Source organism: Pipistrellus hanaki (genome assembly GCF_964339955.1).
Source record: "Pipistrellus hanaki genome assembly, chromosome: 15".
Lineage (NCBI taxonomy): Eukaryota > Metazoa > Chordata > Mammalia > Chiroptera > Vespertilionidae > Pipistrellus > Pipistrellus hanaki.
Genome location: NC_140517.1, coordinates 50,085,503 through 50,098,466, shown reverse-complemented (window position 1 = coordinate 50,098,466; position 12,964 = coordinate 50,085,503). Strand labels below are relative to the sequence as shown.

The following is a 12,964-nucleotide window of genomic DNA, read 5'->3' as shown; positions in this document are numbered from 1 at the left end:
GGCAACCAAGGCACATGCCCTTGACCAGAATCTAACCTGAGACCCTTGAGTCCGAAGGCTGACGCTCTATCCACTGAGCCACACCGGTCAGGGCTGTTTTTAGATCCCTATGTATCCTCTGTGCCCACCCCAGGCTCCCCCAGATCCTCCCTCGGGCCCCAAGAGGATTGTATATCCCCACGGTAACACCTCTGCGGATCTGTCCAGCTGGATCTCCACAGGGCCCAGGGCGCCCCTAAATCAGGTACCCCAAGGTGTGAGGCATTGGTGGAACCCCAAATCCCCTCCAGTCTGCCGGCCCAGCACCCTCATTCAGTGGACCTCATGGAGCACCAGGTCCCTGCCCTCTGGCTGAGGCAAAGGATGAAACGAGATAAACAAGGGAAATTCGGGATCCCTGACGGCCACGCTCAGCGCTGAAGAGAAGAATGAAGCAGGGGAGGGAAAAGGAAGTGTTTTGCAGAGTGCAGTGTTTTAGATGCAGGGCCGACAGGAAACAGGAAGCTCAGAGGCCCCGAGTGGGATTGTGCCGGTGGAGTGGGCGGGAGGATCACGGAAGGGGCCAGGTGGCTGGAGGGGCATGGGGGTGGGGTGACACCGAAGGAGGTGAGGAGGCAGGTCGAGCAGGCCCTGAGAAGCCCTGGTTCACTGCGGGTATTCTGTAATTATTCATAGGGCTTCTGTCAGTCTCAAGTGTCTTGCCCTAACTGGGAGATGATACCACTATCCTACCTAGAGGGCATTGTAACCTGAAACCTATGTGTGCATGTTAACCACTATGATCCCAATAAATGCAATAAAAAAATAAAAAATAAATGCATTTTCAAAAAAAGGTCTTTGTAAAGAGGATGGCTTTAAAAAAAGAATTCTCACCTAAGGATATGTTTGCTTATTTTAGAGAGAGAGGAAGGCAGAGAGAGAGAGAGAGAGAGAGAGAGAGAGAAACATTGATGTAAGATTGAAGCATCTATTGGTTGCCTCCCGAATGCACCCTGGCTGGGGTTTGAACCCCAAACCTAGGTATTTTCCCTGACTGGGGATCGAACCTGCAACATTTTGCTACACGGGACGCTCCAACCATCTGAGCAATCCAACCAGACAAGGCTATGGCTTTTAAATGCTATCTGGGAGCACAATTTAGGCCACTATCATAGTGTATATATATATATATATATATATATATATATATATATTGATTTTTTACAGAGAGGAAGAGAGAGGGATAGAGAGTTAGAAACATCGATGAGAGAGAAACATCGATCAGCTGCTTCCTGCACACCCTCCACCGGGGATGTGCCTGAAACCAAGGTACATGCCCTTGACCGGAATCGAACCCGGGATCCCTCAGTCCGCAGGCCGACGCTCTATTTACTGAGCCAAACTGGTTTCGGCTTTAAAATATATTTTATTGATTTTTTACAGAGAAGAAGGAAGAGGAATAGAGTTAGAAACATCAATCAGTTGCCTCCTGCACACACCCTACTGGGGATGTGCCTGCAACCAAGGTACATGCCCTTGACCGGAATCGAACCTGGGACCCTTGAGCCACTGAACCAAACCAGTTAGGGCTAGGCCACTATCATATTATACCTATATTCATATTTATAACAAAAAAGCAAAATATGCTAATTAGATCGGACATCCTTTTGGAAGACCTTCTGGACGAAGCCAGGGCTACGAGGGAAACCCAGGTCCCAGGTGCCTTCTGGTGGCCAGAGGGAAGTCAGTGCCAGCAGCTGGAGGAAGGAAGGCTACTGTTGCACAAATTTTGTGTATCTGGCCTCTAGTGTGTCTATGTATGTATGTGTGTGTATATATATATATATATATATATATATATATATATATAATGTTATAATATAGTTACATGTTATATGTGCATATATACTAGATCCCCAGTGTGAGGTGTGGGTGCAGGAGGCAGCCGATCCATGATTCCCTCTCATCATTGATGTTTCTCTCTTCTCCCTCTCCTTTCCTCTCTGAAATCAATAATATATATATATATATATATATATATATATATATATATATATAATAAAAGAAGGGTCTGGTGAAGCAGGTTTTACATAGTATGATGTGTAATTTTATATGTAAATATACTTATAGATAGATAGATAGATAGGCTTGTGCCTAGGTGTATGTAGGTACGGTAGGCCCCCAGACCTGTGAATTCCCAGAACCTGTGAATTCGTCGCCTTACAGGGCAAAAGAGACTTTGCAGATGGGACTTGAGTTGAGATGAGCCGGATTATCTGAGTGGCTCTAAGTGTAATCCCAAGAGCCCTTAGGAGAGGGAGGTGGGAGGTTCGGAGTCAGAGGCGATGGCACCGGGAGGCAGAAGGGATGTGGCCGCAGTCCAAGGAATGCAGGCGGCCTCCATGAGGTAGGTTCTCTCCTGGAGCCTCCGGAAGTCACACAGTCCGGTGGACGCCCTGACTTTAGCCCAGTGCAAGCCCACGGGTCCGAAACCCTCTTAGGACTCCTGATCTCCAGAACGGTAAGATCATACATCTGTGTTGTTTTAAACCACCAAGGTTTTTTAGTGATTTGTTAATCACAGACATAGGAAAGGAATACAGTAGGGTGCCCATGAGCCCAGACCCATGTCTGATAAGTATCCTACTACACACACACACACACACACACACACTCACACACATGCTCACATATATGCACACACACGCACACATGCACTCACACACAGGCTCTCACGCACACTCATCCTCACACAGGACATACTAGTATATGTTTGTCTTCCCATCTCAGCCTAAAATATCTAAAATATCGCCCTGCACACCCCAGGGTCAGCAGCTCAACACAGTTGAGATGGAGACCCCAATTAAAGCTGGCTACAACCTGTTCCTGGAAGGGGGGGGCTCTGATGGAAGACTAGAACTAGGGTTTCCTGAAGCTCAGCCCAAAGCAAACGCTGCCAGCTTCCTAGACAAACGTGCCTGGGCATTTTGCTCCAAGAATCCCCTCCTCTGCACCTGGCAGCACCCACGGAGAATTTTACAGGGTAGAGAGGGGTGATAAGAAGGGTCTGCACATGCTCAAGTGGGTGAGCATCAACCTAAAAACCAGGAAGTCACAATTTGATTCCCGGTCAGAGCACATTCCCTGGGATGTGGGCTCTATCCCCAGAGTGGGGCATGCGTGCAGGAGACAGCTGATCCATGATTCCCTCTCATCATTGATGTTTCTCTCTCTCTCTCCTCCTTTCCTCTCTAAAATCAATCAAATATATTTTTTATAAAAGAAGGGTCTGCACAGGAGCTGCTGTGTGGAGAACGGGTAAAAGGGGAGACTGAGGCCAAGAGAAGGGCCCTTGGGTAAAGTGACCAGACGTCCCATTTTCAGCGGGACAGTCCTGATTTTTAACCATTTGTCCCACGTCCCGCGGCGTTTTAAAAAAGTCCCGATTTTTGGAAAGATTGGGGTCAATAGCTGACTCGGCCAGATGGTAGGGGTATCTGGAACGCAGGGCTCCAGTAAAGTAGTGCAGTGTTTTTCAACCTTTTTGGGGCAAAGGCACACTTGTTTCATGAAAAAAATCACGAGGCACACCACCATTAGAAAATGTTAAAAAATTTAACTCTGTGCCTATATTGACTATATATAAAGTAATTCTCTTGAATAGGAATCAAATAAACACAAAGAAAGTATTTTATAATTACTTTATTATGAAATATTAAGTAAACAAAATAGTGAAAAATTATAAAATTCTTGTCTTGTCTGCACCTACGGCACACCAGGCAACATCTCTGAAAAATGCTGAAGTAGTGGGGTGGAGCCTCGGATGCAGGGGAAAAGGCCTGCAGGTGAGGGACCAGCTCAACCTGCAAATGATAGAGGCGGGGCGGGGCGGGGCCAAAGCAGGGGCGTGGCCACGACAAGGGTGGGGCCGAAAGGCCTAGAACAAGGGCGGGATCTCAGGTGGCGGGGCTGGGCGGAGTGTTGGAGAGGGCGGGGTCTCCAGGAGGCGGGGCCAGCTCTGAGGGGGCGGGGCATATAGCAGGGCCGGGGTGGATCTCGTAAGGAAGACGAAGAATCCCGGCTCGCTAAGGGGCGGGGCGCGGGACGGGAGGGGGCGGGGCTTAGAGGAAGAGGCAGGCGAGGGCGTGGTCTGTCGAGGGGCGGGGCAAAGCTGTCGGGTAGGTAGGGCTTAAAGCTGCGCAAACGCCTCCGCCCCAGCGAGGAAGCAGGTTTGGGCGCGCCGGAAATTTCCCCGGCGGGAGCTGCGTATTTCCGGTCAAGATGGCGGCGCCCACTGGCGTCAGGTGCGGCTGACGCTGACTTCAGTGAGCGGCGGCGACTCGAGGCCCGGAGAGGTGCGGTGCGCCCCGCTCCGGCCCCGCTCTTCGGAGAGGAGGGAGGGGGTCCGTCGATACGACGACCCAAGGGGGAGCTCGCTGCTTTGGGGGCGGGACGGCGGCGTTGCTAAGAGACGGGGACGCGCGCCCTGGACCTAGGGGAGGGGGTTGCTAGGTGGCCAGGAGAGGGGGTGGGGCCTGTTGCTAGGGAGGGAGGCGGGGCTCGCGGCTTTGGGGAAGGGTCCGGCGGGTGTGCAGGAAGGAGAGGGGCGGTGGGTGGAGGTGGGTGCGGGCGGAGCGGTTCCGGGTCATGGCGGGGCGCCGAGCTCCCCTAAAACGCCGCCTTCTCGGCAGACCCCCAGGAGTGGACCCTCCAGGACACCCGAGCTACTTCCGCGGCGACCACCCCCACCCCACACCCCCCATCGCACTCCCCCCTCCTCCGCAAGCAGCCCATGGCGGACCAAGGCCCGGGGGGCAGCCGCCTCCCCCTGGCGCTGCCCCCGGCCTCCTCCCAGGGCTGCTCCTCCGGCGGCGGCGGCGGCGGCGGCGGCGGCGGCTCCTCCTCCTCGGGGGGCTCGGGCCACCCCCCGCACCCGCGCAACCTGCAGGGCCTGCTGCAGATGGCCATCACGGCGGGCTCTGACGAGCCGGACCCCCCTCCGGAGCCCATGAGCGAGGAGGTAAAGGCTGGGGTGCAGGAAGCTGGGGAGGGGTGGGGCCAGCTCTGCCTGGGGAAGCGTGGCTTGGGGGTTTCCCGGTGTGTGTGTGTGTGTGTGTGTGTGTGTGTGTGTGTGTTGGGGGGGGGGGCAGGGGAGGGAGTCCGGGTGTGAAGGCGCGGTCCGCTATGTTTGTGCCAGATGGGGTCATTGCAGCCGGGATGAAGGTCAGACCTCAGAACAGTCTGAGGGGGCAGGTCCCGGGGTCCCGTGCTGGGAGGCTGACCGGCCTCGGCCTCGTGGGAGAAAGAAAAGCAAACAAGGCTGGATTCCGCGGTTTCCAGCTGTGTGACCTTGGGGTGTCTCTGAGACTCTCTGGGTCTCAAGTTGGTGATGATAAGAATAACGGTGCTTCTGAGGGTGGTTCTGAGGCGGCAGCGCGGGCAGCTGGGGCTCCTGCTCGTTCAGCGCACGGGCTTGCGGGGGGGGGGGGGGGGGGGGGGTGGTGGTGGTGGTGGTGGTGGTGGTAATGTGGTCAGGGTGGTTGAGGGTAGTCCCAGGCGCCTAGAGGTCACCTGTTCCGTTCCTGGTCAGGGCACATGCCAGGGCTGAGGGCTTGATCCCCAGCTGGGAGGCATGCAGGAAGCAGGTGATCAGCATTTCTCTCTCATCAATGCTTCTATCTCCTTTCTCTGTCGAAAATTGATAATAATGACCTAACCCGTGTGGCTCAGTGGATAGAGCATCGGCCCGGGACCTCAAGGGTCCCAGGTTCGATTCCGGTCAAGGGCATGTACCTTGGTTGCGGGCACATCCCCAATGGGGAGTGTGCAGGAGGCAGCTGGTTGATGTTTCTCTCTCATCGATGTTTCTAGCTCTCTATCCCTCTTTCTTCCTCTCTGTAAAAAAATAAATAAAATATATTTTAAAAAATACTTAGCATTATTATTATTATCAACTTTAAAAATAAAAAGCCAAGGTACATGCCTTTGACTGGAATTGAACGTGGGACCTTTGAGTCTGTAGGCCAACGCTCTATCAACTGAGCTAAACTGGTTAGGGCTGAAATATAGTTTACTATTTGTTTGTTTTTTAAGAGAGGGAGGAAAAGGAGAGAGAGATGGAAACATTGATTGGCTGCCTCCTGCAGGCCCCCTACTGGGGGTCAAGTCCGAAACCCTGGACATGTGCCTTGGGACACCCAACCAACTGAGCCACACCGGCCAGGCCAGGCCTCTCCTCTCGTTTGCACTCACTTCCTGTGTGAGCTCATATCCTGCAGCGGCTTTACCTGAGGACTCTCAAACGTGCAGCTGCGGGCCAGGGGCCCTCTCCTGGCGGTGGCTGGATCCAGCAGGGGGCACTGTGGGAGACCAGTGCTTCGTCGAGGGTGGCAGTCACGGGTGCCTCTCAGCCTCCGTCATAGATCCCTCAAACATAACGCGTTAATAGCCGAAACCGGTTTGGCTCAGTGGATAGAGCGTCGGCTTGCAGACTGAAGGGTCCCAGGTTCGATTCCGGTCAAGGGCATGTACCTTGGTTGCAGGCATATCCCCAGTAGGGGGTGTGCAAGAGGCAGCTGATCAATGATTCTCTCTCATCGATGTTTCTAACTCTCTATCCCCCTCTCTTCCTCTCTGTAAAATATCAATAAAATATATTTAAAAAACAAACAAACAAAACATAACGCGTTAACAGCGAGCTCTAGGCCCTGGGCTGGCAGCTAAGTGGTTAGAGCATCATCTTGATGGGCCAAGGTTGCGGGTTCGATCCGGGTCAGGGCACCTACAAGAATCAATGAATGCATGGCTGGATGGAACAAGAAGTCATTGTTTCTCCCCCTCCCCCTCTCTCAAAAACCAAACAAACACCAAACAAACAGTTCAGACTGTCTGGCTCAGTGGTTGAGGGTCGACCCAAGAACAGGAGGTGACGGTTGGATTCCTGGTCAGGGCACAGGCCCGGTTGCGGGCTCCATTCCCAGTGTGGGGCGTGCAGGGGCCAGCCGGTCCATGATTCTCTCTCATCATTGATGTTTCTATCTCTCCTTCCCTCTCCCTTCCTCTCTGAAATCAATAAAGAAATATATAAACAGCCGAGACCGGTTTGGCTCAGTGGATAGAGTGTCGGCCTGCAGACTGAAGGGTCCCGGGTTCGATTCCAATCAGGGGCATGTGCCTTGGTTGTAGGCACATCCCCAGTGGGGTGTGCAAGAGGCAGCTGATCGATGATTCTCTCTCCGTGATGTTTCTAACTCTCAGTCCCTCTCTCTTCCTCTCTGTAAAAAATAAATCAATAAAATATATAAAAAAGAAATATGTAAAGAAACAAACAAAAAAACAAGTTCTAATCTCCTTCTCCTGCTCTACACCTGCTGCCTTCTCCATCTCCTTCTAGGGCAGGGGTCCTCAAACTTTTTAAAGTGGGGGCCAGATCACGGTCCCTCAGAGAGCTGGAGGGCCGGACTACATGAACTACTAATTCCTACTGTAACACCTCGGCTGCGCTCACTGCCCAAAAAACCTGGCGGGCCGGATCAGACTCCTCTGCGGGCCGCATGTGGCCTGCGGGCCGTAGTTTGAAGACCCCTGTTCTAGGGAGTCAGGACAGACCCCGGGAGCCCTGCCTTCCCCCCCCCCCCTCTCTTTCGTGTCTAGACACGTCTGTCCGTGGAAACGAAGCTCCATAGGTGAGTGTGGACGGAAGGCGCAGTCAGCGCTCCCGTCGTTGCTAATGCCCCCCCCCCCCTCCCCAGAGGCGCCAGTGGCTGCAGGAGGCCATGTCGGCCGCCTGCCGGGGCCAGCGGGAGGAGGTGGAGCAGATGAAGAACTGCCTCCGCGTGCTGTCCCAGCCCACGCCCGCCTCCGCCGGCGAGGCCGAGCTGGCCACCGACCAGCAGGAGCGCGAGGGGGCCCTGGAGCTGCTGGCGGACCTGTGTGAGAACATGGACAATGCCGCAGGTACCCCCCCCCCCCCCCCCCTGTGCCTGCCCGCTCCCAGCCGCCGGGCCACCCTCTGCCTCCGGCCCCCCGCCTGCCCGGCCTCCTCAGCGCATGTCCGGCTCAGCCCGCGGCCTTGGTCTTGGCTTGCTTCCCAGCCTCCAGCCTGTCCACCTGTATCTGCCTCTCACTCCCGCCCAGGTGGCCTGCCCTGTCCCTCTCTGTGTGGGCCTCATGCCCTCCGTGGGACCCGGACACAGCCAGCCTGGGACAGGTTCCGCCCACTGTCTCTGATTCTCAGTGGGCATATACCCGGATTGCAGGCTCGATCCCCAGTAGGGGGCGTGCAGGAGGCGGCCAATCATTGATTCTCATCATCGATGTTTCTCTCTCTCTCTCTCCCTCTCCCTTTTTCTCTGAAGTCAATACAAACCTATTTAAAAAGAAATTACACAGCAGACATGCCCCTCACAGCCTGGGGGCTGGGAGTCCGAGATCCAGGGGTCGGCAGGGTTGGCTGCTTCAGAGGCCCCTCTCCTTGGCTCTCACAGGGCTGTCCCCTCCCGCGTCCTCACATGCCCCCCCCCCTCCCCGTGTATCCGTGTCCATCCTGAGGCACTGGGTGGGCTGAGGGCTTCAGGAATGGATGTGGCACAGCTCAGCCCTGACCCCGGCTCTACCCCCCTCCCTGCGGCACAGACTTCTGCCAGCTGTCGGGCATGCACCTGCTGGTGGGCCGGTACCTGGAGGCGGGGCCCGCGGGGCTGCGGTGGCGGGCGGCCCAGCTCATCGGCACGTGCAGCCAGAACGTGGCGGCCATCCAGGAGCAGGTGCTGGGCCTGGGCGCCCTGCGCAAGCTGCTGCGGCTGCTGGACCGGGACCCCTGCGACTCCGTGCGCGTCAAGGCCCTCTTCGCCATCTCCTGTGAGTGTCCGGGCCCGCCGGGGGCGGTGCTGGGGGTGGTGGTGGTGGTGGTGGTGGTGGTGATAATATGGTGGTGGTGATAATGATGGTGGTGATGGTGGTGATGGTGATAATGATGGTGGTGGTGGTGGTGGTGGTGGTGGTGATGGTGGTGGTGGTGGTGATGGTGATGATGATGATGGTGGTGATGATGATGATGGTGTTGGTGATGGTGTTGTTGGTGATGGTGATGGTGGTGATGATGGTGGTGGTGATGGTGGTGGTGATGATGATGATGATGGTGATAATGATGGTGGTGGTGATGATGATGATGGTGGTGGTGGTGCTGGTGATGGTGGTGGTGGTGGTGATGGTAGTGGTGGTGGTGATGATGGTGGTGATGGTGGTGGTGATGGTAGTGGTGGTGGTGATGATGGTGGTGATGGTGGTGGTGCTGGTGATGGTAGTGGTGGTGGTGATGATGGTGGTGATGGTGGTGATGGTGGTGGTGCTGGTGATGGTAGTGGTGATGGTGATGATGATGGTGGTGATGGTGATGATGGTGATGATGATGATGATGATGGTGGTGGTGATAATGATGGTGGTGGTGATGATGATGATGGTGGTGGTGGTGCTGGTGATGGTGGTGGTGGTGGTGATGGTAGTGGTGGTGGTGATGATGGTGGTGGTGGTGATGGTGATGATTATGATGATGATGGTGATGATGGTGATGATGATGGTGATGATGATGATGATGGTGGTGGTGATGATGGTGGTGATGGTGATGATGATGATGATGGTGGTGGTGATGATGGTGTTGTTGGTGGTGATGGTGGTGGTGATGATGGTGGCCATGGCGGCCATGGCGGTCACTGTGACTGTGAGGCCCCTCCTCTCCCCCGCCAGGCCTGGTCCGGGAGCAGGAGGCGGGGCTGCTGCAGTTCCTCCGGCTGGACGGCTTCTCCGTGTTGATGCGGGCCATGCAGCAGCAGGTGCAAAAGCTCAAGGTCAAGTCAGCCTTCCTGCTGCAGAACCTGCTGGTGGGCCACCCGGAGCACAAAGGTGGGGTGGCCGGGGCAGGGGCCGGCTGGTCCTGGGGGGTGGCGGCGGGCAGGGAGTGCACCGAGGGGGCCGCCCTCTGACCCCCGTCCTCCCGCAGGGACCCTGTGCGCCATGGGCATGGTCCAGCAGCTGGTGGCCCTCGTCCGGACAGAGCACAGCCCCTTCCACGAGCACGTGCTGGGAGCCCTGTGCAGGTGCGCCCCTCCCACAATGCACCGCGGCTCGGCCTCCTCTCTCCGGGACCCCGGAGTCTGGGCTTCCCCTCTCTGAGCCTCAGTTTCCTCACCTGTAAGGGGAGTGACGCAGGAGGAAGGGGAGAGGCTCTTTCACCCCCACCCCCACCCCCACGGTCCAAGTGCATCAGCGTCTGAAATAGAACGACAGGATGGGGCAGCCGAGTGAGCCGCAGCCCCGGCCGGCCCGGTGCTCGGTGCCGTTCTGTGCAAATCCCAGGAGACCCCTGTGCAGCGGGGGACCTGGGGTTCGGTGGGGGGCGCTGGCTCCCGGGGAGGGTGTGTGTGTGGAGGGAGGTGCCAAGACCTGCCGTCCTGTGCCCGCAGCCTGGTGACAGACTTCCCCCAGGGCGTGCGGGAGTGCCGGGAGCCGCAGCTGGGCCTGGAGGAGCTGCTCCGGCACCGCTGCCAGCTGCTGCAGCAGCACGAGGAGTACCAGGTGGGCGTCCGCCCTCCACGCTGTCCCCGTTCATTCACGGCTCCCATCACCGGCACCCTGCGGCCCGCACCACCACCGCCGCCCATGTGCCTCGCGTGTCCCAGTTTCTTAAAGGGCTAACGAACTCATAAATCACTCTCCTCGTTATGTACATCACGTGATGAACCGCAATTATTTTACCGCCACCTTGGTTCTTTCCTTTCTGTTTGGGCGTGTTTGTGCCGGGCAGACACCTTGTCTGCGGCCCAGCCCTTCAGCGCTGGCTGTCCTGGCTTCTGCCGTCCGTGTCCGCGGGTGGGATTCAGTGGGATAAGTAGGGTGACCCGAGGCTGGGAGACCTGGGGTCCAGGGCAGGAGTCCAGACGTGGGTGGGAAGAGAAGGGTGAGCCATGGGCCTGGGCGGAGGTCGGAGAAGCCCAGAGGCTTCGGCAGCAGGGCCGGCGGTACAGTGGGCTGTCTCAGTTGGGGCTTGCTGGAGGCAGGGCCGGGCGGGAAGTGGGGGTGTCTCGGTTGGGGCTTGCTGGAGGCAGGGCTGGGCGATGAAGGGGGCTGTCTCGGTGGGGGCTTGCTGGGGGCAGGGCCGGGCGGGAAGTGGGGGTGTCTCGGTGGGGGCTTGCTGGGGGCAGGGCTGGGTGGGAAGTGGGGATGTCTCGGTGGGGGCTTGCTGGGGGCAGGGCCGGGCGGTACAGTGGGCTGTCTCGGTGGGGGCTTGCTGGGGGCAGGGCCGGGCGGGAAGTGGGGGTGTCTCGGTGGGTGCTTGCTGGAGGCAGGGCCCGGCCTCGGCACTCAGGCTCCCGCTCTCGCCCCACCCAGGAGGAGCTGGAGTTCTGCGAAAAGCTGCTGCAGACCTGCTTCTCCAGCCCCACGGACGACAGCATGGACCGGTGAACCGGCGGTTCCGGCCCCTCTCCGTGGGAACCCTGGGCCTCTGGCCTCCCTCCTCTCCCGAGGGAGAGCGGGGCCGCTGGTGCGGCCGCTGCGGCCAGCCGCCTCTGCTCAGCCCCCTGGAGGGGCCCGAGGAAGGCGCGGCCCTGCCCCCCCCCCCTGCTCTCACTCCGCCCCCCGAGCGCCCACGCTGTCTTCCAATAAAGGTGTTGCTCTCCCTCCTTCGCAGCGGCCTCTGTCACCTCCCCTGCAGGGTGCCTGGGGCGGGGCTCGGTCCTGGGGGACCCGGGAGCCCCTGGAGGGTCAGGGTGGGCGGGACCCGGGAATAAAGTGCTGCTCTCTGAACCCAGAGCCATTGTCGCCTGTCATTGTCCAGCTGCCGGCCAGGGGCCCCCTCCTGGCGGTGGCTAGATCCTGCGGTGTCATGGAGGGCACACCCACTCCTTGTCTTGGCCACCCCTCCTCGCCCATTTCTCCTCCGTTTGGGGAAACCCAAATGGCAGGTTTTCACACCGCAGGCCCCAAGGCTGAAGCCCTCTTTCCCAGCATCCAGTGCAAGGTGTGTGTCCTGTGACCTCAGCCCCACCAATCAGAGCCCTCTCTCAGGCCTCAGGGAGCTACTGACAGAAGGTGGGAGGGAGCGGGTGCACCCACAGCGGGTGGTGCTGCCCCGAGGGGGGGAGGCTGGCCTGTGGGGTACGTTCCCACCTGCAAAGCACCCCGCCTTGTCTCCAGCCTTCTCAGATTTGGGGCGGGGAGAGGGACTGCCTCGCAGCCTCCAAGAAGCTGCTTTTCAGGTCAGGTGAAGGTTTCCCCGGTAGCCACCAGCAGCCCTGAGCGCTGTCATTTTCCAGATGAGGAAGCCAAGCCCAGGGTGGTTAGTCCACGGCCAGGGTCCCCCAGCCAGGATTCAGGCCTGGGCTACACCCCGAACCGTGTTCCTCTGCCCTGATTGGCTGCCTCCTACATGCCCCACACGGGATGGAGCCCAATGCCCAGGCCTGTGCCCTGACCGGGAATTGAACCGTTACCTCCTGGTTCATAGGTGGCCGCTCAACCACTGGGCCACACCGGCCGGGCAGCTTTTATTTTCAGCCTGCAGGATTCAAGCCTGGGCCACTCCCCCAAACCGTGTTCCTAGGCCCGTCTGTTGCCAGACTTAATTCCTGTGCAATTTCCTTGCACTCCTGGGATTTTGGAGGGACCGTGATTTCCACCTCTTCCCAAGTTCAGGGCACGTGGAAAGGTGGTTATAGGATCCAAGGATCAGAGGTCACGTGCCACCTCTGTTCCTGTTACCGCCACTCAGAGAAAGGGGCTACCCCACCCCGCACCCCACACCCTCGTCCACGTGGTCACACAGCACTGGGCGCGCACGGACCTCTGACCTCACCCCCCAGCTCCACGCGTGCCCCTGAGGTGGCGGTGGTCTGTCACTCCACCCCATGGCAACAGATACCCTGGGGATCGCGAGGACCAGACGAGACACGGCTGAAAAATCTAATTGCGGACATGTGGTCATCAGTGA

At 57.7% G+C, this 12,964-nt stretch overlaps 1 protein-coding gene across 3 annotated transcripts; it reads left to right on the top strand.

The window, feature by feature from the left end:
* The first annotated feature begins 4,182 nt into the window (after window positions 1–4,182).
* On the top strand, window positions 4,183–11,796 carry HSPBP1 (HSPA (Hsp70) binding protein 1). 3 transcript variants are annotated; one of them, XM_084906486.1, is made up of 8 exons: window positions 4,183–4,334; window positions 4,671–4,999; window positions 7,731–7,935; window positions 8,614–8,838; window positions 9,724–9,857; window positions 9,977–10,073; window positions 10,462–10,551; window positions 11,365–11,796. In XM_084906486.1, exons 2-8 carry the CDS (start codon window positions 4,772–4,774, stop codon window positions 11,763–11,765), a joined length of 1,380 nt encoding a protein of 459 aa, XP_084762612.1. In that variant the 5' UTR covers window positions 4,183–4,334; window positions 4,671–4,771; the 3' UTR covers window positions 11,766–11,796. The 3 variants fall into 3 exon arrangements, 2 of the variants coding, with proteins under 2 accessions (XP_084762612.1, XP_084762613.1); XR_014796988.1 differs by having other exon boundaries at window positions 4,184–4,334; window positions 10,440–10,551; window positions 11,365–11,655; XM_084906487.1 differs by having other exon boundaries at window positions 4,184–4,334; window positions 9,724–9,879; window positions 10,440–10,551; window positions 11,365–11,786.
* Window positions 11,797–12,964: the final 1,168 nt, after the last annotated feature.